This window comes from Thyridium curvatum, assembly GCF_004353045.1.
Source record: "Thyridium curvatum strain D216 chromosome Unknown NODE_3_length_876553_cov_77.224826, whole genome shotgun sequence".
NCBI lineage: Eukaryota > Fungi > Ascomycota > Sordariomycetes > Thyridiales > Thyridiaceae > Thyridium > Thyridium curvatum.
In genome coordinates this window covers 61,050-85,951 of record NW_022156758.1, presented here as the reverse complement: position 1 = coordinate 85,951, position 24,902 = coordinate 61,050, and the positions used below count along the sequence as shown (strand labels likewise).

Sequence of the window (24,902 nt, the reverse complement as noted above, 5' to 3'; positions counted from 1 at the left end):
GGGTCTTGGACGGGGGCCATGGACGGAAGCCATGCCACACCAACCGGATGTAATGGAAATACAAGTCATTCCTGTCGTTTCGCGACTGTCGTTCCCCGCTTTCCCCTCCCCCCCCACCCGGGGACCTGGGTCCTTGGCGGGCGTGGGGCCCCGCACTACAGGTACTTGTACTGGATGGAAGTGCCTCGAACTTCCTCCAGGCCCCCAAACACACCCCGGGCCTACCCCTAGAGCGACCTAGGTACCTAGCTTACACCTAGCTTTGGGGTAGGTAATGGACTGCTGACCCCTCAGGTTGTCTCTGACCTTAGCCTTAGCCTTGGACAAGGAGATAGGATAGTGCTCTTGGCCCTCTTGCAGCATACTGCACTATTGCCACTAGGCCACCCAGCATAATACCGACCAGGATGGCAACGACTAGTGCAGTAGCAACTCTCACAAGGGCTTCTTGCTTACACCTATGACATCCCTAGGCAACACATGGGATCGAAAGGAGACATGGCAGGCTCGTGCTTAGCAGGGCATCAAGAAATCATCATGAATAGGTCAAATGCTCTAGTTTGGATGCGAATTTAGTGGAAAGATAGGTACCTCCTAGTGCGTACAGATCGGGCTACCAACACTACCCCGCACGCACTGGTCATCCCCAAGGCCGGCCCTTTGCAGTTTTGAGCCGGACAAAGTGTCGTCTCCGAACCTTTTCGGAATGGTCGCATCTTGCACTGGCACGTCCGCCTAGCGCCGTTGGTTATGGGACAAGGCCCGGTGGCTCATGTCTGGAACTCGCCCATCTTGTCTAGTTCGAACTTGGCGGTCTGTGATTCGGTTGTCAAGGTTGACGTGAATGCAAAGGCGCCATCGCCAACCTTTGATGGGTCCATGGTGAGGTGCACTTCCTTGGACTCTTGGCTCTCAGATTCCGGAACCGTGCGGCCAGAGATGAGACCGAGAACGCGCATGGCTTCCGTCTGTTCGTTGACCGTGTCTGCCCTCCATGCCACATGCCCGTCTGGCCGAACCAGCACCAAGTGACATTCGTAAATTGCATGTGCATGCGTTTCTTCGGCCAGAGGCAAATACTTGACGGGCACGCGGTGCTTCCACGCTGCGTCGAGAAGCAGGGTCGATCCTCGCTCTGAGCCATCTTGAAACTCGATCAACGTATAATATGGCCCAAAAGAATCGATGATTGATCTCCCGTCGCGTAGGAAAACATGGGGAGCTCTGCTTCCGGGGAAGGTTGTCGCAACATAGTCGCCCGGCTGCCAGAGAGGTTCTTTGGTGCCATCCGGCACAATGATATTCGACTTGTAACGGTAGCCCATCTCAATACCATGGTCCGTATTCTCGCCGTCATTGGCCTCATAATAGTCGTGCAGACTCCGTCGGAGTTTGTCCCCAGCTTCGGTGTTTGCGTCGAGTTCTCCAATCCGTCCGCCGAGCAGCTTGTTGGCCTCCATATGCACTCGCATATGCACCCCGGATCGCTCGATGCTAACTAGTGCAGTCGGCCTGCGTTCTTGCTCGTAGGTCTGTAGGATAGATGGCTCGGAGTATCCATTGACGGTAGCCGCCAGCTTCCAACCAAGTTCGAATGCATCGGCAATGCCCATATTCATTCCTGCAGAGTTCGATATCAGCTCAGTCCTTGGGCTTTTGAGTACATCTTTTACCCTTACCATAGCCTCCTGTGGGAATATTCTGATGGGCAGCATCGCCAGCAAGGTATACGTGTCCACTGGCTCCGCTATATCGACGTGCAATTGCAATGTTCGGCCGATAGGTCGAGCGAACCAGGACTTCGTCGATCTTGATCGGGTATGGGCCGTGGATGCCTCCTAGAGCACGATATACCGCGTCCTCAGAGGTTATCTTATCCGAATCCTCTCCTATAGGCAACAGCAGATGTGTTGTGAACACGTCCTTCTCGTTCTGGGCAATGCAGGTCGAAGCCAACCCCTCGGGACCGAGAACGAAGATATGCCAGAAGCGTCCATGTTTATGGAGGCGTGTAAGGTCTCGAGACTTGAAGTGAACGAGAAGAACATAGACGGGCCTAAACTCTTGGTAAGATACCTGCACTGCCATATGATGAAAGGTGATCCTTACATGGGACCACCATCCAAAGGTATTTCCAAGCTGCGTCGCACTCGACTGGACCCTCCATCGCAGCCAATAAGGTACTTAGACAGAATCTGGTGTCGGGTGTCGCTGTGAAGATCGGTGACCGTTACACGCACGCCATCCTGGACCTCTGATACTTCTTCCAACTTGCAGCCAAATCGTAGGTCGATCAAAGGGTTTCGGTCGCAGATGCCCTTGAGCCATTTTTCGAACACTGCTTGGGACAGCCTCTGCCATGGTTCCAGTGGCATGGTACCATCGTTATTCTCGGCGATCTTTGCGCGATATCTGTCGACTCCCAGATGTTCCCAGACAGTGACTGGTTTGGGAGCCCCGAGCCCGGTCGACATGAGAACGCGGTACGGCAAGTGAGTAGGGACACCTGGGTACGTCAGCGTCAACTAGTCTGTGAGACACTAGCGTCGTTATACGAACCCTGCTTCCGGAGCTCATCAGCCAACCCGAGCTTTCGAAATAGCTCCATCGACCGGACGTTGGTCAAGTCCATTTTGGGCCATCTGAGTATGTCAGTTCATGAGTAGAGGTCTTGCTTCGAGGCTTTCTTAACGCATCTTATACCTTGTAGTGGTTGCATTTCTCTCCAAGACGACGCTCCTCACGCCATAGAATGCCAGCACCGTCGCAAGAGTGAGGCCGACGGGTCCGCCTCCTGCAATCAATACAGTCCCCTGTGGAAGGATCTCGACTTCCTCCGGGATGGCACTAGATGTCGAAGGTGTCGTATGGCCGTTCATATTGGATAATGTATTACCATTCATGTTTCTCAAAGATTCAAAAAGAATAGAACGAAGTGGACAAAGACGAGCAGTAATCTTCTAGCCAGCTCTTGATGTCTAATCTCTAGTATATGAAAGCATGGAGAAGATGCTATGCCGAATTGAGTAGGCTCGCCATCGAATATAGTCGCTTTCATAATCATACGACATTACACTGCAACCCTGCATTGCAGCATCAAACCTGAGCAGGACGTCCCGGACGGATTCGTCCAAGCAACAATTAGCCGTATTGGCCGGCCACCAACATGGACCCGACGCGTCTGGACCCACCCACTTAACACATGCAAGCAGCCCGGATCGGCACTGTTCAGGGCCTTCCAGTAAACATTCACTTCCGATAGGACGAGAGGTTGTGACATAGCGAGACCAAGAACCGAGGCGGCTGGTGGGGAGGTAAAGAAGATGGGGTTTCCTAGGCAATTTGAAGCACTCTGATTCCCAGAGAAGGCATCGACGATCCGCTCATGGCTGGAATGTCTTCTCATCCGGTTGGCTAGTCGGCTTCCCGAATACGGAGTCTGCTTTGGGCCGCCACATAGGCGACTCCCTATCTCATGCAAATCCTATCATCGCTCAAGGATGTGAGATGATGGAGACTTGCATCGAGTCCATCCAGCTCCGAGGCAGCCAATCCTTGCAGGGATGAGTCAGCACATGATAGTGCTTAAGGGAATATCCCTTATGAACATGTGCTTGCATTGCATTCATATGCTCAGTCCATGTTCATTGAGTGAACTTGTCCGCGAGCAACCAGTACCTTTGCAGTCCGTGCACCACATTCGTCACTTCGTAGAATAAAACTACGCACACTCTATTAGTGTCATGATTCTTCGATAGCTGTAGACGGAGTTGGTATGTGCCACGCCGTATGTGGTTTTGAAACTTGACAGCGTTTACTCCATGGTGATGAGTCTTTTGCGGCAGTATCATGTTATATTATTCTAAGCAGACAGCCGCTGATATGAATCGTGTTCAGCCCCCTTTCTTACAAATGCCCCAGGGCACAGCTCATGACAGTGGAATGGCGATTCTGTATCGCAACGCATGGCAAAATCACATTTGTTTAGAGTCAAGAGTTCACTGCCACATTTATGCCTCAAATGACCGCATTAGCTCCTAAGTACCTCTACGTAGCTTTAAATCAGACTCCCGTACCATCAAACATAGATATGCTCCGGATAATCAGAGTCAGCCAGATTACCTATACCAGCATTCTCAACTTGAGCAGGTTTCCCTGCACAATCTCATCTTCTTTCTGCATCAGCTCCTCCATGTCCCATGTGGCACTAATGTATCTTCCAGACAGCCACGGCCGTTTCTGTTGAGTCAGAAACACTACCGTGTCAGCAGGAAGGTACTCTGTTTCGGTCATCCAACCATTCTCGGCCATGTAGTCTGGTAACCGTCGACCAAGGTTGGTCAGGATAGCACCCGGGTGTATTGTGATTGCTGTGATGCCCTGTTTGCCGTATTCGGCGTCTATGAACTCGGTGAAACGAGCCAAAGCGAGTTTGGAGACTCCGTAGGCCGAGGCGCCCGGTGTTATGTAGTTCTGTGCCACGCTTCCAACATTGACAATGATTTTGGTGTCTCCACGGAGCAGGAGCGGCAGGAATGCTCTCGTCATGAGATAGACCCCACGAAGATTGACATCCATCGTTGTCCACCACACTGCCGGGTCAATGTCACCAATCAGCTGGAACGGCGATTCGACAATGCCAGCGTTGTTGACTAAGATGTCCAGATGTCCGCAGTGCTTTTCGAATTCTGACGCGGCATGCTGTACGCTACGGCCGTCTGTCACATCCAGTTTGAGAACTAGTACATTCGGTACAGGCCGTGACGCTGACTTCGCTGCCTGCTCTATTTCATCTCGAATATTGCCGAACTCTGAACGCGCCGCGACAGCAACGTTGGCCGCCCCCGCTTTGGCGAAGGAGAGTGCCATCTCACGCCCAATTCCCTTTGAAGCGCCTGTGATAAACACATTCCGGCCTCTGTGATCGCATTTTGTCGACTGAATTAAGGGATAGGTATCCTGATGGATTGTAGTTGTAAAATTGTTTCCTGCATCTCTTGTCAGCCCGTCAGTTTTTGCATTGGTCACGGCTAAGGCTTGGAATCTTCACTAACCGAGGTGCTTATCATCCATGTTTGCTTCAGTTGAAATGGGAGACCCAGAAAATCACGCGGGGTCTATATGTTGGCGATATGGTCAACAATCGATCTAGCGAACCCGTGGAGTCCAGAAGAAATACTTGGATCAATATAACAAGTTATGGAGCTGACCTTACCTTTTCCGTTCGGGCATCTGTGCTAGAAGAAGCACATATATCCATTAGTGCTTTTAGATGGAAACCATTCTGCCTCTCGGTATCCGGTAGGCTGTGGTAGCACGGCACGATGGACAGAGTTTGGCTGGAAGCCGGAAATCAGAGGTCTTTGTGAAGCCCCGGAGAAAGCAGCTGTTAAAGCCTACAGGTACCAACGATTGCGCCGAGATTGAAAGTATCATTCTTGTAATTGATTCAACGATTATTCTGAGCGAGACTATTAAAAGAGGACTATATCGATGTTGAGTCGGTATTGCGGGTTCAATTGCCCTCCTTACACTCATCATCCCCATTCCGGCCGGTATTTGCTAGTCTTCCAGGCCACGCCGCGTTCCGCATAATTACACCTTCTCGGCGTTTGCCTCGTGGGTCGACTCGCGGTTCGACTCATTATTCGACTCATGGTTCGACTGTTCACGGACACCTTGAAGAACTGACCCGCTCTGCAACTTGCGAGCAATATCGCTCGTCATTTTAGCATCCAAAGCCTTGCCATCAACCAGCAGAGCGAAAATAATGGTCGTGCCTCCGAAAGCCAGGCTGACAAGATAAATCAGCTGATACGACTTGGCGTAAGCAGAAGTTGCGGCCGCAAAGACAGTCTGCAGAATTTCTGGGGTTACCCCAGGCAGACTGATGAGGCCCTGCTTATTGCCAGCAGCAAGGTATTGCAAAAAGGTTGGAACGACCTCCACAGACAGGCCAGCTTTCAAAGCTGCCGGGGCTACTTCTGTGGCAAAATAGTGCTTTATCTTGCTAGAGAGCTGTATCACGGTTAGAACGATCAGTTATTATGCCTCTGGGCAGCCACTTACAATCGCCGAATACACCGAAGCTGTGAACTGTTAGAACATGCAAGCGACCAAGGGAAGGCATATTACTCACTTGAAATGCAGGAAAGAATACCTCGCATGGTAAATTCGATACCGTTGGCGAGGCCCATGTCTTGAGGATCGATCATCAATGGAGCTCCGGCCATGGTGATGACTTCCATTACACCGACCATTGTACTGGAAATGATACTGAATATGATTGCCCTTGCCTTGTGGTCGACTGTTACCTTTGCCATGCCACCGATGAAGGTAGTAAAGATGACACAAGTGGCTACCAATATCCATTTCATGGGGATCCAGCGCGAGACATACTTAACCCCCAACGACATGAATTGGCCCAACATTACACCACCGATGATAGTGCACTGGGTTCGGTTAAGTTGTCTGAGCAAGCATGCACATGTGAATCAGGGGCAAAAAGAAATGAGGGCTTACCGACAACCAGCCAGAGGCTTCGGTGCTTTCTCCCCAGACTGCGGCGATTTGTTGTGGGTATGTCAGATTCATTGCGTAGAAGATCATAGCTCCAACTCCAGAGACCATAGAAAGCGCAACAAAGTTGCGATTTTTGAAAAGGCGCATTGTCACAAGTGGCTCTCTGACGGGGACGAAATGCTCTGTGGCGAAAGGATTAGTTACGGCCGCATGAGGCAAAAGACCTTGCAGCCAAACATACCCCAGAACCCAAAGGCAACCATGCCTAGAGCTCCCAGAACTATTGGGGCAATCACTGCAGCGGATTTCCATTCTATGGCACGACCAGTCAGTAAAGGTCACGAGAGTCAAGGTTTGGACATACCGTATTTCTGTCCTGCCCAGGACATGCCCAAGACAAATGATACCAAGCTGCCAGAGAAAATAACTGCTCCGCCATAATCGAAGTATAGAATGGCCTGGCGCTTGCTGGTCCGCGTATGCAACTGATGGAAAGTTGGCGGGAAGTAAAAAAAGAGCTGAAGGAGGCCGCTGCAGCCAGAAATGATAGCGCCCAGGTAGTAGACCCATCGCCACGAGACATTGACGACCATAACTCTGGCTGTATCCCAAGTATCAGACTTGCCGCCTTCGTAAAGAGGGGGCCACGTAACTCACCAATTCCTGGCCCAACAGCAATGAGCGGGGCGAACAAGGCGAATACAGCAGACAAGACTGTGTAGCGATACTCGTTCGGAATCATCTCTCCAAACAAAATTCCCTCAGTCTGCATGATTCCCTGCGCGACACCGATGACGAAGTTCTGTATCAAATCAGCAGCTCATTCCTTCACAAGTCTGCTAACTGTGTAGGAGTAGTGACTTACACCTCCAATAATGGTCGACAGATTATGAGCACTGCCGCTGATTACAAAACCGATGACGCCAAGGGCAGCTCCACCGATGAAGAAATATCTGCGTCCGAAAATATCAGACAGTCGGCCGTTCAAAGTGAAGACAACCGTCTGTCCAAGAACAATATTGAGCAGAACCCAGATGGCCGACGAACTGGGGCCTAATGTCCGGTATAGAGCATTAGTTCTTGTCCCGTTGACGGAAAAAGGAGGGGGATCTTGAAAGTGATCTTTGGCACCAACCGCAATGCCATCAGGTGTCTTACCAAAAACTTGAGCAATGATAGGGACAGTGGTAGCCATCATCACATAGAGGAGTAGACAAGCCACGTACGCCAGCGATACGGACTAAAACACCGCAAATATTAAGTACACATTCGAAATCAAAGAATGTGAGTGTTTGAAAACTTACCACGAAAGTGGCGAGGAATGGCAAACTTCTGAAGTAGCCGGGCGGTAGGTCAGCAATTGAGTGACCACCTATGGCTTCTGGAGCTATGTCTTCTGGAGCCTCAGAGACCCCGGAAGAGGGGTTCATATCGGCCGTACGTGAAAAGAAGCTTGTCTTGGGCATATTGGTGTTCGTTTTCTAGGTTCTTCTCCTATGTCATGAGTGAGATAGTAGACAATCAACTCCTTCGAATAATTATTCATAGCGGCAATGCCGTGCAGGTCATATACTTTCTCTCGAGCTGCTGGTGTCAGTATCCGGGGCCCCATGGGGTAGGCGTTTGTCTTGGCAGCCTTGTATAGATACCTAAACAAACTAAGATCATCCGACCATATTGGGACGGAAGATCGAGTTAATCTTCTACCCCATGATTTTTCCCAACCCCGCATGTATCCCGGCTTCGTCGGATGGGTAACAGGCTTTCATGTCTGTCTGTATCAGGAGACACCAAGTAGACAGTGAAGTGTTGCTACAGCTGGAGCTCCGGCTGGGCAGAACGGCGCTAGCCAGGCTACACCTGACTGTGGAATGTCCGATGTGCTTTTGATTTTGACAATCTGTTCCGCTTTTGTAGAGTTAGCGTCACGGGGGCCAGAGAGGAGTGACGCAAATTCTTTTAGGTTTGTGCATGCCTCATGCCCCTGGTAGACGCATTGAGAGAGGACAGATCATACCTGGAAACCCGAACAGAGGACAGAGGACGTCAGGACCTGGCGGATGTGCGGCGCACAAGTAATAGTCAAATTGAAACTGGTACACCATCTCTCAGGACCTCACGAGCCACGTTAGGCTAATATGCACAGTAGATAGAAGAAACTCATTGTGTGGCCTCAGTATCATTTGAGATCAAGCTACAATGACTCTGTTTGCTACTACAAGCCACAAGGCTGACTCAGTACATGGGTCTTGTCCACACCTAAAATCCGGGAGGTTTGACACCATTTGCAACAGTTAATCCTCCATCTACAGGCAGGTTCACTCCTGAGATCTGCCGTGCGTCATCCGATAGTAAGAAAGACGTAGCATCAGCAATATCAGAAGGCATTCCACACCTTCCCGTCGGTACTAGTGATCCTGCCCATTTTCGGTCAATTCGAGCGTCAAGAAGCGGTGTGTCGACGTATCCAGGGGATATAGTGTTAACCCGGATATTGTAGGGCCCGGCTTCTTGCGCGACAGCCGTGGCGATGCTGATAACTCCGGCCTTGGTCGAAGAATAGACTCCCAGGTACGGAATGGCTCTGATGCCTGCAGCACTGGCAATGTTGACAATTGCGCCCCCTCCCCGTTTCTTGATTGCCGCCACTTCATACTTGAGGCAGTACGCAATTCCCATGAGGTTGACTGCATAAACCCTCTGCATGTCTTCGATTGGGGCATCCTCGACTGATCCTTGTAGCCCTTGAATACCAGCAGCATTCACTGCGTGATCAATACCCCCAAAGTGCGCCTCAGCAAAAGCAATAGCTTCTTTGACAGATTCTGGGCTTCCTTGGTCCATCTTGACAGCAACTGCTGCACCATTGGAAGCTGCGGCAGCCTTTTGGGCCAGTTCGAACTGAATGTCGGCGATGACAACTTTGGCTCCTTCTTTCAGTAGCCTTTCCGTTGTTGCCAGGCCCATACCGGAAGCACCCCCGGATATGAACACCACCTTGTTCGCGAATCGAGACATTTTGTCGTTAGAGTTTTCGTTTTCAGTTTTTTGTTGTTATCTGCATTTGGGGAGAAACATGTCTCGGGATCCATGAATGGGGTTCTTTTATCTCTTCCTTGAGCACCGCATTGGCCGTAGGTGTGGGAGGTTTCCGCCGCGGATGGCTCGCGCCAAAAGTATTCGGAGACAAGTGCCAGGTTAGATCGGCCTCGGAAGGCTGAATCAAGTCTACACGCCCCACTGCGTCCGAAAATCAATCGTTTTCGGCATTTCCGAACTAGTGTCGAGATGGCCACTGTAGATTAAAGACCGTACTGGTGATCTCCATATCCATCCCTTTTTCCGTTTCCAAGACTTGGAGTCTCTGTTCACTCGAAATCTGAAAAGCCTCTTAGAATATCTTCAACCATCCTTCCTTCGCTCGCGAATACCGACCACCACCAAGATGGGTAGACGAGAAATTCACACACTACGGGAGACCGTCAATATTCCAATCGAGCAAGTCTGGAGTCTGGCCTCCAGTTTCGGCGCCATCAAAGCATGGATGCCCTCAGTCAAAGGAGTTACCATCAAGGGTGAGGGGGTTGGGGCTGTTCGGACTGTCAACTCCATGGCTGGATCAGTGGACGAAAAGCTGGAGATACTGGACCCAGTGAACCATGTCATCTCTTACAGAATTGTGGACCCAACCCCCCTACCCGCCAAAGGAGGTTTCGGCACGTGGAAGCTGAAAAGCATTGGGGAGGACAAGACCGAAGTGACCTGGATTGCTGACGCGGAAGAGATCGATGACGCCGGTGTTGCGGTTATGAAGCCCATCTACGAAGGATTCATGGCCGACTCGTTTGCGGGATTGGTAAAGGCATTGTCATGAGCTTGGACTTGGGACTGTGCGGGGGAGGCACTTGTCTGGACCTGTGACCAGGCACTCATAATTTTCCATCTCAAATATATGCTTAGATGCACTGCGGCATGTAGGACAGATGCAAGTTTGAAGCCTCGCACGCAGGCACTTCTCGTGCTTATCATTTCACGTTGACCTTGATGCTTGATCGGAGAATCGTCCTTGTGCCCTTGGTCCTTTGACAGCACATGGGCCTTCAAGTCTATGCCTTTGCTAATCGATTCTCCCACCTGATTCGTTCTGTATCATTGATTATGGTGTCCCGTCGGGCCACTGATTTCTAGAGAACTGGTAAACAGCGAACAAGGCATTTCGACATTGGAGCGAGAAACATATCGAAACTTTTAGAGGCTAATCTGTATAGATTCGAGTTACGCGTTTTTCGACCTCTACTGTTCTGGGACTAGATACTTGGGGAAGACATTGTCTTCCGCATCCTTGAACTCTCTCAAGATAACTTCTTTCCTCTTCTCCGATCTTGGCCGAAGCTCACAAGCAAAAGGCCTGGGAGAGACAATGATACCTCCATCTGTACCAGTCTCCCAGCTTAAATCGTTGTCGATGATGTTGCCAGCACTATCACGACCAGGCAATATATCAAAAGCCCACAGGACTTTGGCCATTGCTAGGAAGGCACCTCGCTCTGCAAGGTGAATTCCAACACATAGCCGGCGTCCAGTTCCATAGCTAGACAGTGGGGTCAGCTCAGGAACAGACTGCCGAACTAGAGAAGGACTGCTGGATTCGAAGTGACAAGATAGCAAGTGGTGATGGACTTACGCGTAGTGATCTCTCTCTTCATAATTAGCTGCATTCGCATAGCCATCAGCTAGAAGAGGCTTCCCTGAAAATCGTTCTGGATCAAACGTGTCCGGGTCCGGGAATCTTTGCTCGTCGAAATGGAGGCCAAGGACGTTGACGATAATGTCACTGCCCTTTGGCAAAAGCATGTCATCAAGCCAAATATCTGCAGTGTTTAGTGAGTGAACCATCCGTAGCGGCCAGAGACGTCCATTATTAACCAACCTTCTGCCAATGCATGGGGGAACGCAATAGGAGCCACAGGCCGCATTCTCATAGTTTCTTTGAGCAATTTATTGACCTCGGTCAATTTCTGCCAGTCATTCCAGACAGGAGTTCGATCGTCCCCAACAATCGTATCGATTTGCTCCTGCGCCTTCTTGTAGGCTCCAGGAAATTTGGTCATCAGGAGCAGAAAGCTGTTGATCACTCCGGAGGTTGTGTCGGAACCTGCTTCCATCATAAGGCCAGCCATGAAGTTCAGACCGTGTCTCGTCCAGTCCAGCTTCTCCTCCTGCTGAAGTAATTTATCAGCGAAACTGTCCATTTCTCCGATTGAACTTCGTCTCTCTTCGACGTAGCCCATGTATTTAGAGTACAGCCCGTTCATCGTCTTATGTGTCTCTGCGACCTTATCGCGCCAACGGCCGAAGAGCTGATGGGGCACGTGAAGTAAAAACGGGAAGAGGTCCACTGGTGGCAATGTTCCAGGTGCGAGCAACTCGGTGGTGTTCCGTAAGGCTTTGTTGATTTCCACCATATGCGAAATTTTCCGGTGTGGAGTGCGGATTCCATATGCTGATATGACAACTCAATCATCTTTTCTGAAAAGTCCATGTGGTATATGGTGGCTACTTACCGATGCTCATCATGAAGCTATTAGCAAAGCGGGTTGGGTGTTTCATGAAGTCTGCTGGAGTTTCCACCATATCCTTTATCATCTGGGTAGTTTCTGCTTCAATCAGAGGCATATGGCTCTTTTCGACCACGGAGGCCATGAAGTTTTGATGCATGAAACGGCGGGCCAATTTCCAGTGAGGGTTATCACCCTGCATGAGAATGATGTCGTCGCCTTCATAGACCATAGTTTCCATGATGAAGGATCTCGGTCGGTTACTGGTAATCGAACTCCGCTTTTCCATCAACTCTTTTACCAAGCGTCTATCCGTCAAGACGATGGTCGGGTGGGAAGCCACCATGATGGAGTAGATGCCTCCATACTCCTTGGCCCACTCGTTAAACCTGACGAATTAGTACGACCGCTCACGCGATTTGAATCCGAGCACTCAAGAAGATTTGACGTACTTTAGATAAGCCTTCTCTTTAGGGATTTGATGAATATTGCCAATCAGAGGCAAGGTTTTAGGGCCTGTCTAGTGTTAACTAGGGGGCCCAAAACATTCTCACAGCTTACGAACCTGGAGGTAGATTCTTTCCTCGCCGTCCGGTGAAAACTACCACGTATAGGAACAGGCCAAGTGCAGCAGCTGCGGCCAAGGCAACGTACGCCATCGTGCTGGTGCGAGACTTCGGGAAGATTGACAGCGTATTAAAACAAGAGCACAGAGCTTGCTGAACAGGTTGAACACTAGATAAGTCCTTAAGTGCTATAATCTGGTATATCTTTATTTCGTCCTGCACTCGAGTTATGTTGGCCACTTTGTTTTCACCCGAATTAGGAGGATCGGTGCTAAGGCAGATGCGGAAACAATGGCCTTCTGGGACCGTGCATCACCTCATCACCGGACAGAAGTGATCGGACCGTTCTCCTGGGGCGACCCACAAGACACGACAGCCAACCACACCACACCAGTTTATCATCTATCTCTGAATATATGGTTTTGACCCAGTGTCGCGTTGCCGCCCCCCGTATCTTCGTGGAGACGCAGGCCTCTCTTGCTATATATGCACGCGACTGTAATGTATACGACATAACAAGCGCCTCGAGCCCCAGACACCCGCCATAGCCAGAGGCCACTGAGAATCATTCCCTCATCACATCCTCCCCCTTCAGGACTCTTCAAGCATGGACCTCCTCATCTCCGCCCTGATCCCTGCAGTTGGAAGCCGGTTTGTTGCACCTCGCCTCGATTTTCCAGTGTCCACCCTTGAGGCTGTTCTGGCATTTCTTGGAATCTATGCCTTGCTCAAGGTATATCGGTTGTGGCTGTATCCAACATGGCTGTCGCCTCTAAGAAATTTGCCGGGACCAAAAGTAGGTGCCATCTTACACATTGGTTCGGCCTGTTGGCTTACATCGTCTATTTTTGCAGAACGATACCTTCCTACTGGGCCAGGCTATCAATTTGTTCAAGTCTATCCCGCCTCAGGAATACATCGGATGGATGAGACAGTGGCCGGATGAGCCATTGATTAGGTTTCTGGACGTCGGAAATCGCGAGGTCATTGTCGTCAACAGTGTGAAAGCCACAAAAGACGTTTTGCAAACTCACTGCTACTCATTCGTCAAGCCGGATTTCTTGCACCGTGTGCTCGGCGAGATCACAGGCACTGGGCTTCTCTTTGCAGAGGGCGAGCACCATAAAGCGCAAAGAAGGCTTCTGGCAGGTAGGTGCCCGTGGTACTGCCCCCTTCTCGATTTCATTGGAATGACATCCTTCTCACTTGCCAGGCCCCTTCTCTTATGGAACCATCAAAAACTTGTTACCTTTCTTCGAAACCAAGGCCCAGGAGCTTCGAAAAGCGATACGCACTGTTGCCGATAAAACCCCCGGGGCTCCAATCGAGAGTATGTATTTTTTTCTTCTTCTTAACATTGATCGTGGCTGACCCGTCTATTCAAGTCTCTACCTTGCTGACCCAGACTACACTGGATGCCATCGGCCTGGCTGCACTCGGTTTGAAATTCAACAACCTCGACAGCCCGACCGAATTTGCCGTGGCCTTCGAAGATGTATTCAAAATGGAGCGCTCGTTGATGTCTACATTGATGTCGGTCCTTAATATTTACATGCCAATACGAAAGATCCTCCCCATCAAAGTGAACCGAGAGTACCTAGCTGCGAATGCCAAGATCCGAGAACATGTCCGACAGAGAATCCGAAGCCGGAAATTAGAACTCGAAGACGAGAAAGCTAGGGCCAGCGCCACCGACCTTTTGGCCGTCTTACTCAAAGAGAGGGTCTCTGGTGTCAATCCATGGACTGAGGACGAAATGGTGAATCACGTAGGTGTCGACTCTTTCTTCCTTCTGACAACTCCGGCATTAGCCAAACGGTAGCTGATCTTTTATCCACTAGATATTGAATTTCATGGCAGCTGGTATGTCCAAGTCGTGAAGACTTGGAGCCTGGGTTGTATTAACATGTCATAGGTCACGAGACAACGGCTGGAGCATTAACACTGACGCTCTTCTTACTGGCTGATCATCTTGAAGTGCAAACCCGTCTGCGCGAGGAGATCAACAAGGCAATTCCGACGCCGAACGACCTGACCTATAACTCGGTTAATAGTATAAACTACCTATCAAATGTCGTCAAGGAAGTCCTCCGTTTATATCCTCCAGGTACGTTCAACTCATTCAAAGATCTTTGGTGCAAGCTAATGTGCTACTGCAGCGATTTTGTCCCATAGAGAAGCCGCGAAGGATGTCATGGTTGATGGTGTCCGGCTGCCCAAGGGAACCTTGGTCCATGTGGTCCCGGCCATGATTCATTACAACACTCATATCTTCGGCCCCGATGCAGACAAGTTCATCCCCGACCGTTGGGACAATCTTCCGAAGGAGGCCTCCGACCCTTTTGCAGCCGGGAGTTTCCTGAATGGGCCTCGAATCTGCATCGGCAAAGCATTCGCTCTTCTCGAATACAAGGTTTACTTGATCGAGCTACTAAAGGCTTTTGAATTTGTTCCTAGTGAGAAGCGCATGCAATTCCAACGAGGAGGTCCAAGTCTTCGCCCTCAGGGCGGATTGTGGTTGACTCCGAAACCGCTGGATGGATCAGTGAAGGCGTAGTCCATCACTTCTCATCGATCGCTCTAGCTGCACTTGATAATTTATAGACCTAGCTAGGAGAGATGGGAGTGACAGTGAGCAAATCTTTCGCTATGAGGTTCGGTTTGGTGGTCAGTCTGGAGTAGCAGGGTCTGTTGTACCGCGTACATAGCAATGCTCTTCCCTTTCATCTCTCAAGAATTTGGCACGCGGTATTCTCAGTAGTTCTATGCTTTCGACAAATGTTTCCTGCCTCGATTCGTCATAAATCACGAAATGCAATATGGTTTGGAAAGGGATTGCCCTTCTTAGTAGATCTATACCATCTGGAGACGACGCTCATTACCCCGGTACCCAGTCCTTACCTCCAAACTGTACGATTCACTGAGAGCTGGAGGCGGGCCTCAATGCTTCACTTCTTCTGCATTGCCTTGACTAAGGGAGCAGAATCCTGGTGTCTTCATCAGCATTGCCCATCGCCACGAAAGATCCGGCCAACCTACCGCCCAATGATTGTACTGCTTGATCTTAGGGTTCGAGCTCCGCGCGTTATCAAATCGAAGACGTCCAATGAATTCGCCTGCCACATGTTCCCCATTCTTGAGATCCATAGCAACCCAAGCAATGAAGAGCAAGTCATTTGCCTCCTTGTTGGCCGAAAACACTCTCAAGACAGTATGCTTGCGTGTATTGAATAATTTCCATGCATTGTCTCTGCTCTTGCGGATTTCTTCTCCGTGTCAGACAAACTGATGGCATTGAGTGAGACTTTTCACTCCTCCGCCCATGAGTTACGTACCGTCACTTCCGGTGAAGGCAGCGTTTCCAAAATGCGCCTCAGCATCTGACGCGAAGATTTCATCAGCGAGTATGTTTCCCACGTTGGAATCGTGACTGTCTAGGAGGTTGAAGAATCTGTCAATCAGGACCTTGACCGCATCTGGGACAGGGTGTTCCGGCCAGACTGTGTCCTGAGTGTTGTATCCCATGTCGCCGGTGCTAATTGCAGCTAATGGGGCCTGAGTTCCTGCTGATCGAGTGCCAAAAGAGAAAATAGGTCTCCTTGCTCTTACATTACTGGGTTAATTTGAGGCGAGTTTCCTATCCAAATTCCATCTTTAAGCATGTGATGAGTGGCGGATAGCTAAGCTTGCCCGAATCCAGCCGGGCTCGGTCCGGGGTGGCTGAATGGGGTAAACTCGCACTCCGAATCTGTTTGCAAGCGCAGACAAAGCAATAGCACTGCTGTCCGGATACCTACTTCCACGGGTACGAAAACTGACCAAATTACCGTCGTACACCCGCTTTAGTGGTTGGTGAAGTGTGCGGAACCGAACCAAAGCGGCGGCGGAAGTACACAATTAGCTTTAGTTATGGGGAATCATCCCCTGAAGGACATACTGGGCTGGCCCCACATATTTAGGCGCCCGTGAGATCCTCAAGACCAATGCCATCATAGCTTGTAAGTGATGCAGTCGAGCTCAGCGTTCATATCGTGAGACTGCTTATAGCTCGTACTTAACGATTTGCAATCTTATAAACATGCTCCTTGACTTGGGAATCCTCCAACGCCAGCATCTTCTCCACCGTCCGTTCCTCATGCCTGTACCCTTCGGGCAGGTTCGTCGACGTGAATTCACTACCGTTCTTGAGGCTAGCAACGGCATCGTCGCATCGATCATAGGCGTACTTGCCCGCGTCATGATTGTACAACCAAAATGGCTGGGGCATTTTCAAGTACTCTGGGTTCTCCTTGACTGCTTCCCAATCCGTTTGGTGCCATCGGTGTCGTGTCTCCCAGCCCATCCGCTGTGTGAGGCTGGTACGCTCGTACCTGTAATATCCTCCGTATTAGCTAATGTCTTCTGTGTTCCCTCGTGGCCTTGACGTCTTGACGCTTTTGCTGCTCCCTTCCGCACTCGAAGGGACTCACCTGAGTCGCTCATAAACTTTCAACGCGAGTGGAAGGTTTTCCTTTCCCAACTTGTCGAGTAAGGCCCCGAGAGTGGCAGAATCTTCTATCGCTTGTGCAGCTCCGGACCCAGAAGTCGGAAGGTGAGGATGTGCGGCATCGCCGGCTATAGCGATACGGCCGTTTTCCGAGACCCATTTCTTGATGGGGTCTCTCCATAGCAGTTTCCAATCAATAATATTCTCAGGGGGGATTGCCTCTATGACAGCTGCAATGACGGGGTCCCAGCCCTTTGTCACTCCAAGCATATCCTTCTTATCTCCAGGGAAACTCCAGGATTCTTCCATTTCGTACGTGTCCTAGGGCATAGTTAGTGCTCGGCCAGAATGGGCAACAGCTGTTCCAGGTTGAAGATCAACCAACCTTGTGAGTGACAAAGACTACAGCACCGCGCACGGCAATGGTGGTCAATAATATGACATGAATCATAGGGCCAATCCAAACGTAAAACTCGTCGACTTTGGACTCGGCGAAGCGCTTCGTAAGAGGATGGGTTGCCAGACGATCCAACGAGAAACACGACCGGTAGACAGCAAATCCACTCGTACGAGCCAAATGCTTTGCTCCTGTGATGTACTGTCTCGCAGCACTGTGGATGCCATCACAAGCAATCACGACGTCTGCAGTCATCCGCTCGTCTCCAATATTGACACCCGCACCATGTGCGTCCTCAAAATAAGACTTGATACGAGAGTTGAAGCGGAATTTTACCCCGATAGAACAAGCATATTCATATATCGTTTTTTGGATGTAACCTCTATTGGAGAAGAGGACTGGGTGGCCGCCAAATTCACTCGGCAAAGGCGCAGTCAGCAGCTCCTTCCCTTCAGTATTGAACATCGTCATTGTCGGAGGCTGGGCGGAGATGGCTTGGATATCCTTGACGACATTGCCCCAGCTTGCCATGACTCTAGTCGCATTGGAGCCGATTTGGATCATGTCACCTTTCGTATGTTCAATATTAGCGTGGGCAGCGCACAACTCATTGATGACCTTTGACACCAGTGGTTACCGTCAGACTTGGTTGGAAGAAAGGTGTCAGAAAGCTCCAGCTACTTTGCTCTATGATATAGATGCAATACAGGAAGGTAAAGTGAAAGATCTAGTGCTTGGATCCTGTCAATTGTCATGAGATTGATCTATCGCCTAGTTGTACTTGGGGTCCAGGTCCTTCTTCAGCTGCTCAGGATCTGGGTGGTTCCACTCGATTTGCTTGGGTGGCGAAGGAGGAGCAGGAATTTTCCAGAATCGCGGCTCATAGTTGGTGATGAAAAGCTTCATTCGCGGGCTGTCGCAGAAATGCTCCATATCCACCATTGACTCGGCAAGATGCTGTGGTTCACTTGCAATTTCCAACCAGTCCTCGATGCGCCTGACGTAGAACTCAGCTAGTCCATCATAGTCTAGTAGAGGAACCGGTCCCATTTTCTTTGATGACTCCTCGTCACGATGGCACTTCCAAGGTCGTTAGTAGCTAGCTGAGAGAAAGATTCCGGCCATGTAGGAATGTTAGTATTTACCTGAACGTAGCCTATGAGGAGTTTTTCGACTTTAGGGTTTCGCGTAAACTTGAAGACATGAGTGTTTCGCCAATACTGAATGAAATAATCCCAGGAGACATCCGGTCTTTTGTAGCAGGTAGCAGTGATTTTGACGATAGAGTCTTTGGGGTCGGGGATGGCGAGAAAGGAAGACATCTTGGAGTCTATGTATCAATGTCGCGAGAGACTGTACCAGTGTTTGGTATCTGTGGCTCGTTTGTTCGTTAGAGTCACTTAGGTACTTAGGTTGGAGTCAGGGACGAACATTTGAATGGGTAGTTTATATTCGCGGATCTGTCGTATCAAGCCGTACAAATGCGGAAATTTAAGACACACGCCGACCCTTTCAACACTGCCCAGTCTGCCCTACGGTTACATAAAAACGGGGTCTTGGCCTACTGTCTCGTTTTGGCGTTAGGCCGCATTAAGCTCCCGGTTGAAGGTGGAGAGGGGACATTTTTAAGCTAGGTGGATTTTGTCCGAACCCAAACGACCGGATCTTCAGACTCGAAAAACCCAAAAGCTGGTCAGGCGATAGGGTTGCTTTTGGTTGGCCAAGCTTGAGATGCAGCGCCCTTGTACTCATAATCACGCCCAAAACTAGGCCTTTCGTCTCCCGAAATTTTCTTTGCCGTGCCCACGGACACAGCTTCGGCTTTGCCCCTCTGCATGCTTGCTTAGCTTTGGTCTGTCTCATTGGAAAGTTGGATCTTCCTACACAATTTCCTTCTACTTGCTAGCCCGTTCGGCGCTTACCCTAAGCAGGTTCCCATCATCGTAACCTTGCATGCCGCCTCACGCACGAAAATGATTCAGCATACACCCAATCTTGCACCCATTCCGGAATGGGAACGCCGTCCAGACGTCGTGAGGTTCCAGAAGTTATGGTTATATCCGACTTATACATTTGCTGCAAGAAACTGCTAGCTGTGGGAGTGAGAAATAAATTCATTCATTCTTATTAAAATCCTCCCTGCTCTCGTCCCCAAGAATGCGGCGTGTGAAGAGGGGAAGTTCAGATCTTCAGTCACGACACACCACTGACCAGACTCAGTGGCATATGATATCCGTAGACACTCAATCTTGGTTTTAATGATGTTGATACCTTTCATTGCTCTTCTGAATGACTGCGTTCCTCCAGATAATTAAGGCGACTAATAGCTCAAGTGAGTCAAAGATGCAGTCCATATTGATACTATGGCGACTTATTTCAGCCCATAATGTCGATTTGTCTCGGGTTTACGGCAGCCACAGGGTAAATCTTGACCAGTTATGTCGTGATTGCAGGGGTAACCTTTCTGTCACACCTTTTCCACGAGGGGGAGTGCAGAAGCGCATGACATTCCAGCTTTGACTCTCCGTGCAGGAGCGAGCGAATGCGCTGGTATCACCGGCTTGAAGATGAGACGCAGAACGGTTCGGAGCAGCGTACCTGCTACTTCATTGACGGCATCGACGAGCATATCAATAATCAAAGCGACCTGATGGAACTTTGTCTCAACATCTCTTCCAAGACAAGAAACATCGAGTTCATCTTGCCCATCCCCGAATGTGTCGGCATTCTATGTGCCTATCCTAGTCTATGCTTCGATATCTGTGACTATGCTGTCATCTATTAGCACAGAGGACCCTGCACATGGGGCACGAGGGGCACGAGCAGCTGCTAAGTAAAGTCGTCGACAAATCTTGAATTGTGTTCCTATGGGTAGCGGTTGTCGTTTGATCACTTCTGGACGGGTTGCGAAGCATCGACACGCTGGATGAGCTCAGTCAACGGCTCGCCGAGATTCCATCGGAACTGGACCTCTATATCGCCACATGCAAGAGCATATCCCCGAAAGATATGAGGGGCAGCAGCCGAGATGCTCTGGCTCATATTATCAGTGAACTTTGGTAAGGGATCCGGCTTACCGGATGGTCGCTGTATGCAGCCCCTCCCGGCCACCCAGCTATTTTATGCCCTTGGAATAAGCAGGGATGCCCTAAAGGAAAAGGAAATATGGAGATCACACGTACAGTGGCCGCATGAAGAACCCATCAAATTGATGCACGCGTGGAAAGTCACTATTTCAGCCTGCTTGAAGTACAATACAATCAACAAAGCAGTGGCGTGGTAAACAAATATTGCCGTCATTCCGTCGAGTTCATACATTTAACCATCATAGCGTTCTTCAATGGCCAAATTGTCTCGAAGCAGCTCGATAAGGCCGTCTATAGCTTTATTCCGGTCATCGCTCTGGATGATAGAAAGATACAACGCAATTACCCACCTGGTCGAAAGAGATTTCGGGATCCCCCACGGCTGAATCATCTATCCTCTTTCCTTGCCAACACTTCAGACTTGCAACTGTCGTAACTTCCATCAGCGTATTTGTCAGATGGCACATCCGCCTAAGGCACACTGGCAAAAGAGGAATCTCTAATACCAGGGTGGTCGGTGTACTCTATAAGCCCTATACCGCTGACAGTATTCCAATGCGCTAGACAGGAGTCTAGAAGAGCATCGGCGATAGTCTCACGCTAACCAGGGCAACCAGGGCAGCCAGGGCCCCTGGCACGTTACCATGTCCAGTGAAGATATCTCCGATCGCTAGTTCCCGTTACTGCTTGAGCCATCTTTCAAAAAGTAGTTGGTCCCATAGATATTCCATCATCAGACACATCACCTCAAAGCCTTGATGGCCTCGCTACCTCTGTATCATTTGACGTGTATAAACCTGGTGACAACGCTGGTGGTGAATCCCTAGAAAGACATGACTTGGAAAGCCGTTTCTACAATTCCAACTCTCTAGATGGTGAGTTCAACACATGACTAAGGCCAAATTTCATAGCTCACACCAAGAAACCCCCCATCCTCACCGAAAGGTCCATCAGCGGTAGTCGGGACACGGAAATCAATTATATGGCCTCAATCTTTCCGCTATCCAGTTACGTGGGGCCCAAAATTACGTTGGTTGGTCAAGAAGAACTGGATCTGTTGCTGAATTTATTTATCTGTTCACCGAGCCCTATTGATACCTTTTGCGATATGTAGCCTTTCAGTCTTCTCCAAGAGAAGCAATATTCAAGCCTAGCGTGAACCTAAATGCGGCCTACTACTCGATCGCCGGTCAGTCCTTCACTATACGGGTTGTCTTTCTTGGCACGTTTTTGTTGTTAATTTGTGAGGATAATCGCTCTATATCGGGTCAGATTGACCGCGGCATGTTAGGGATATTCAAAGCCTTTGTTGACCATGGTGGCGATCTCTCGCCAAGTTTCAAATCAGGTCGATGGTAGCCACAGCACAGGAGCTAGTGGGGAGCACATGCTGAAGCCGCCCACACGACCTGCATTCAATTCAACTCCATCGCCACCGAACTTACATGGAAAAGAGTCGCTGCGAAACAGAAAGCCACCGAGATTCATGTTGCTGAAGGAGTCTTGGAGAAAGGGCCTGTAAGGCCTTGCTCTGAGTAGGAACTGGTATTCCCTCCTGTGGTTGTCAAAAGAGCTATCTGTTTGGGACTTGGAGCTACGGGGATTTTAAATTGCTTCAGAGAGGTAAATAAGGAGGAGAAATCCACCCCACTGCTTACATTAATGCAACGCACTTATTAACTCGATACCTTAAGTCTTAGAACTGTGACTATTCGAGACATCCCTTCGTGTACCCGATATTGAATTCTCGTGGTATCTCGTACTATCTTATCTAGTTGCTAGTCGCATTTCGGTTGTCCATTTGTATACTGGGCCCGCTCCCAGCGGTGGACTTCTTGTTCTTGAATTGGTCCTCCCAGGCAACCCCTCGCATCGACCTGCTCTGGCGCAGCTTGTGCTCGAGCTTTTGGCTTCGACGCCAGAGGAACGCAACGGCGCCGAGAAGAGCAACACCAACAACGCAGCCAACAACAGTGCCCGCGATAGCGCCTCCAGACATACCCTTGTCACCACCGGTAGAGGGAACTGGAACAGGGGCTGAAGAAGCTGCGCCAGTCGGGCTGCTGGTCCCCCCAGTACCGGTGTCAGATGTCGTTGAGGCACCCGACTTTGGCAACGTCGCGTTGAAACAGGGTATAGTGGTCTTGAAGTCGGTCGGGGCAACGTAGGTGATGTCGGCGCAAGCATAGAAAGTCTGATTAAAGGGGTTGTCGAACTGGGCTATGTACTTGATCTGGAAGGTGGCCTTGCTGCCAGCGGTGATGTCCGAGGGTGGATTGGGAATGGGAACGCACTCGTGGCCAGGGTTTATGTCAGCCATGCGCTCTGGTGTGATGAGAACCGAGAAATCATCATTGGACTGAGGATCTGTCAGTAGTGAGAGTTAGCTAGACACATTTTCTTTGGTGTTGGACACTTGTTTGTTCATGACTGAACAGTTGAGTGGCAAAGACTCAGCAGATGGCTTGGAGGAACTCACTATCCTTGTAAGAGATGCCTAGCTGGACATTATAGGATTCCTTCTGGTAAACTAGGGCGACAAGACCCCCAGCTGTGTCTGAGATTAACCTCTGTTCGTTTGCAAATCCGTCCTACGGTAGCTACGAGGCTCAAGCACGTTGCAAGTCGACTCGTGCAGAATGCACTCACTCAAAGGGAAATCAGTCCTATTCCCAGGGCCGGAAGGAGAGCCACATGGGGCAATGTTGTCGGCGTCGGCGGTCCAGGGACGGTCGGTTGGCCACATCATGGCACCGGGACCCATGTCATTGGAGGTCTGGCTCTGAGCGCAAACCTGCCCGTTGAGGGCGGCAGCGCGAAGCAGGGCAAGAGTGGAGAGTGTTGCGTGCATTGCGGATGCGGTTGTGATATGGCAGTTATTCTTTGGAACTAAATGGAAATTATGGGCTCAGGGCCAAGACGCCAAAGGTATTTCTTGGGAATTGGGGCGTTTGTTCAACGCGGCAAAAGAGATGAGTCGGGCTTGGCAAGGTGGTGGCTCGCGAACGAAAATGCCAAGACAAGCACACACAACAAGCTTTATTTAAATACTGCAGGAGGCATAGAATGAACAGCCAGAAAATGCCTCCATGGTTCGCTTGGGAGAGAGGGGAATATGGCTCTGCCGATATTCGGCACGAGGAGCATGCAGAGACTGGGCCGGGGACAACTCATTGGCTGTTCAACATTCTCTCTTTTACAATACTCGTGGCCTACAAGGACGTGCGCTGGTGTCCACGGTGAGTCAAAGATGGTGTATGGCCCCTGTTTGGATGCGAGGGGCTAGGAACTGCGGAGATACGATGCCTACATACCTACCTACTTCGTACAGGCAAGGATCTAGGTTGGCACAGGGTGGAACTACTGAAGAGGAAGTGGGGACGACACACAAAAGGACGAGAGAGGATGTGCTGTGTAGGGGATTTGTATGGGGGTGGTGCCATTGCAGGAAGGGAGTGTGACAGGTTATCCTCGTCAGCTTGCTTGCTCTCCCGCTGCTCAGCTGACTCGCCTTTACAGAGTACATCTCTCCCTCGTCGTATAGCAACGCCCAACACATCCACGCCATGAGATGGACTGACACATTCCTCAAGTGTCTACTCAGATGGGCGCCGATGGAAGTAGCCCACAATGGATTGGCAAACTCAATCCAAACGGAGCAAACCTTGGCCGAAGCTAGAAAGACATCCACCATTTCGCGCGCCGTGGCACGCCACCATCTTGCCAGGTTTCGGAGCCAGAGTCCTGTGGTTGGATGGGCAGTATGCAATATCGCTGCAGATGGGGCCGCTAGCCACAAATCAGCTGGGACTTGAGCAGTCTTGGGGCGCAGGATGGAGTCATTGGAGTACAGACCTCGGGATGCACGCTTATCAGATCATCTGATAATCTGATAAGATTATTTGTCTTGGCAGTCTAGGCCACTTCCGGCAGCTCTCCCTCCACCCCTCCCTGGCGATGCTCCCTCCTCATTGGCTCTGGCCTGAAGCTATTCCAACCTGCTCACACCAACCCATCCATCCTACATCGCCAAGGTGGTCTAGGTGGTCTGGGTGTCTGGTAGCTTCGAGAAAGAAAAAAACTTTCTATCCCCAAGAGCCACAGAACCACGTTGGCCAAGAGCGGCCCTAGCTCAAGCTGTTCCCCGATGTCGCTCTAGCCTCGTCATCCCAATCCCCATCCCCATCACATCCCGGCTTTCGGTCTCGTCACTCTGCCGGGGGAGAATCTCACAGCAGCTCACGCCAGTCAGACCAAAATGGCTGCACTTAACATCCGACTGGGCCG

The 24,902-nt window shown here is 50.3% G+C and overlaps 11 protein-coding genes across 11 annotated transcripts; 2 read left to right on the top strand and 9 right to left on the bottom strand.

Annotated features, from left to right (window-relative positions):
* Positions 1–770: 770 nt before the first annotated feature.
* E0L32_000711 (uncharacterized protein) lies at positions 771–2,879 on the bottom strand (the record flags this gene model as incomplete). Its single annotated transcript, XM_031141824.1, has 5 exons — positions 771–1,621; positions 1,680–2,056; positions 2,110–2,506; positions 2,560–2,642; positions 2,704–2,879. 5 exons carry the CDS (start codon positions 2,877–2,879, stop codon positions 771–773), a joined length of 1,884 nt encoding a protein of 627 aa, XP_030994245.1.
* A 1,243-nt stretch (positions 2,880–4,122) lies between these two features.
* Positions 4,123–5,073, bottom strand: E0L32_000710 (uncharacterized protein; the record flags this gene model as incomplete). Its single annotated transcript, XM_031141813.1, has 2 exons — positions 4,123–4,988; positions 5,055–5,073. The coding sequence occupies 2 exons, from the start codon at positions 5,071–5,073 to the stop codon at positions 4,123–4,125; spliced, it is 885 nt and encodes a 294-aa protein (XP_030994244.1).
* A 522-nt stretch (positions 5,074–5,595) lies between these two features.
* On the bottom strand, positions 5,596–7,988 carry E0L32_000709 (uncharacterized protein; the record flags this gene model as incomplete). The annotated part of the gene is made up of 9 exons (XM_031141802.1): positions 5,596–6,018; positions 6,070–6,089; positions 6,140–6,452; positions 6,523–6,704; positions 6,764–6,835; positions 6,887–7,123; positions 7,180–7,324; positions 7,388–7,762; positions 7,827–7,988. 9 exons carry the CDS (start codon positions 7,986–7,988, stop codon positions 5,596–5,598), a joined length of 1,929 nt encoding a protein of 642 aa, XP_030994243.1.
* A 793-nt stretch (positions 7,989–8,781) lies between these two features.
* On the bottom strand, positions 8,782–9,540 carry E0L32_000708 (uncharacterized protein; the record flags this gene model as incomplete). The annotated part of the gene is made up of 1 exon (XM_031141791.1): positions 8,782–9,540. One exon carries the CDS (start codon positions 9,538–9,540, stop codon positions 8,782–8,784), a length of 759 nt encoding a protein of 252 aa, XP_030994242.1.
* A 427-nt stretch (positions 9,541–9,967) lies between these two features.
* Positions 9,968–10,396, top strand: E0L32_000707 (uncharacterized protein; the record flags this gene model as incomplete). Its single annotated transcript, XM_031141779.1, has 1 exon — positions 9,968–10,396. One exon carries the CDS (start codon positions 9,968–9,970, stop codon positions 10,394–10,396), a length of 429 nt encoding a protein of 142 aa, XP_030994241.1.
* Positions 10,397–10,815: 419 nt separating this feature from the next.
* E0L32_000706 (uncharacterized protein) lies at positions 10,816–12,739 on the bottom strand (the record flags this gene model as incomplete). The annotated part of the gene is made up of 6 exons (XM_031141768.1): positions 10,816–11,113; positions 11,207–11,393; positions 11,453–12,025; positions 12,087–12,469; positions 12,533–12,596; positions 12,646–12,739. 6 exons carry the CDS (start codon positions 12,737–12,739, stop codon positions 10,816–10,818), a joined length of 1,599 nt encoding a protein of 532 aa, XP_030994240.1.
* Positions 12,740–13,253: 514 nt separating this feature from the next.
* E0L32_000705 (uncharacterized protein) lies at positions 13,254–15,203 on the top strand (the record flags this gene model as incomplete). The annotated part of the gene is made up of 7 exons (XM_031141757.1): positions 13,254–13,379; positions 13,501–13,795; positions 13,860–13,976; positions 14,032–14,414; positions 14,488–14,509; positions 14,562–14,753; positions 14,806–15,203. 7 exons carry the CDS (start codon positions 13,254–13,256, stop codon positions 15,201–15,203), a joined length of 1,533 nt encoding a protein of 510 aa, XP_030994239.1.
* Positions 15,204–15,594: 391 nt separating this feature from the next.
* Positions 15,595–16,171, bottom strand: E0L32_000704 (uncharacterized protein; the record flags this gene model as incomplete). The annotated part of the gene is made up of 3 exons (XM_031141746.1): positions 15,595–15,633; positions 15,686–15,912; positions 15,982–16,171. The coding sequence occupies 3 exons, from the start codon at positions 16,169–16,171 to the stop codon at positions 15,595–15,597; spliced, it is 456 nt and encodes a 151-aa protein (XP_030994238.1).
* A 529-nt stretch (positions 16,172–16,700) lies between these two features.
* On the bottom strand, positions 16,701–18,093 carry E0L32_000703 (uncharacterized protein; the record flags this gene model as incomplete). The annotated part of the gene is made up of 3 exons (XM_031141735.1): positions 16,701–17,016; positions 17,116–17,453; positions 17,518–18,093. The coding sequence occupies 3 exons, from the start codon at positions 18,091–18,093 to the stop codon at positions 16,701–16,703; spliced, it is 1,230 nt and encodes a 409-aa protein (XP_030994237.1).
* A 207-nt stretch (positions 18,094–18,300) lies between these two features.
* On the bottom strand, positions 18,301–18,851 carry E0L32_000702 (uncharacterized protein; the record flags this gene model as incomplete). The annotated part of the gene is made up of 2 exons (XM_031141724.1): positions 18,301–18,609; positions 18,675–18,851. 2 exons carry the CDS (start codon positions 18,849–18,851, stop codon positions 18,301–18,303), a joined length of 486 nt encoding a protein of 161 aa, XP_030994236.1.
* A 3,535-nt stretch (positions 18,852–22,386) lies between these two features.
* Positions 22,387–23,466, bottom strand: E0L32_000701 (uncharacterized protein; the record flags this gene model as incomplete). The annotated part of the gene is made up of 3 exons (XM_031141713.1): positions 22,387–22,982; positions 23,095–23,166; positions 23,265–23,466. 3 exons carry the CDS (start codon positions 23,464–23,466, stop codon positions 22,387–22,389), a joined length of 870 nt encoding a protein of 289 aa, XP_030994235.1.
* Between the last annotated feature and the right edge of the window lie 1,436 nt (positions 23,467–24,902).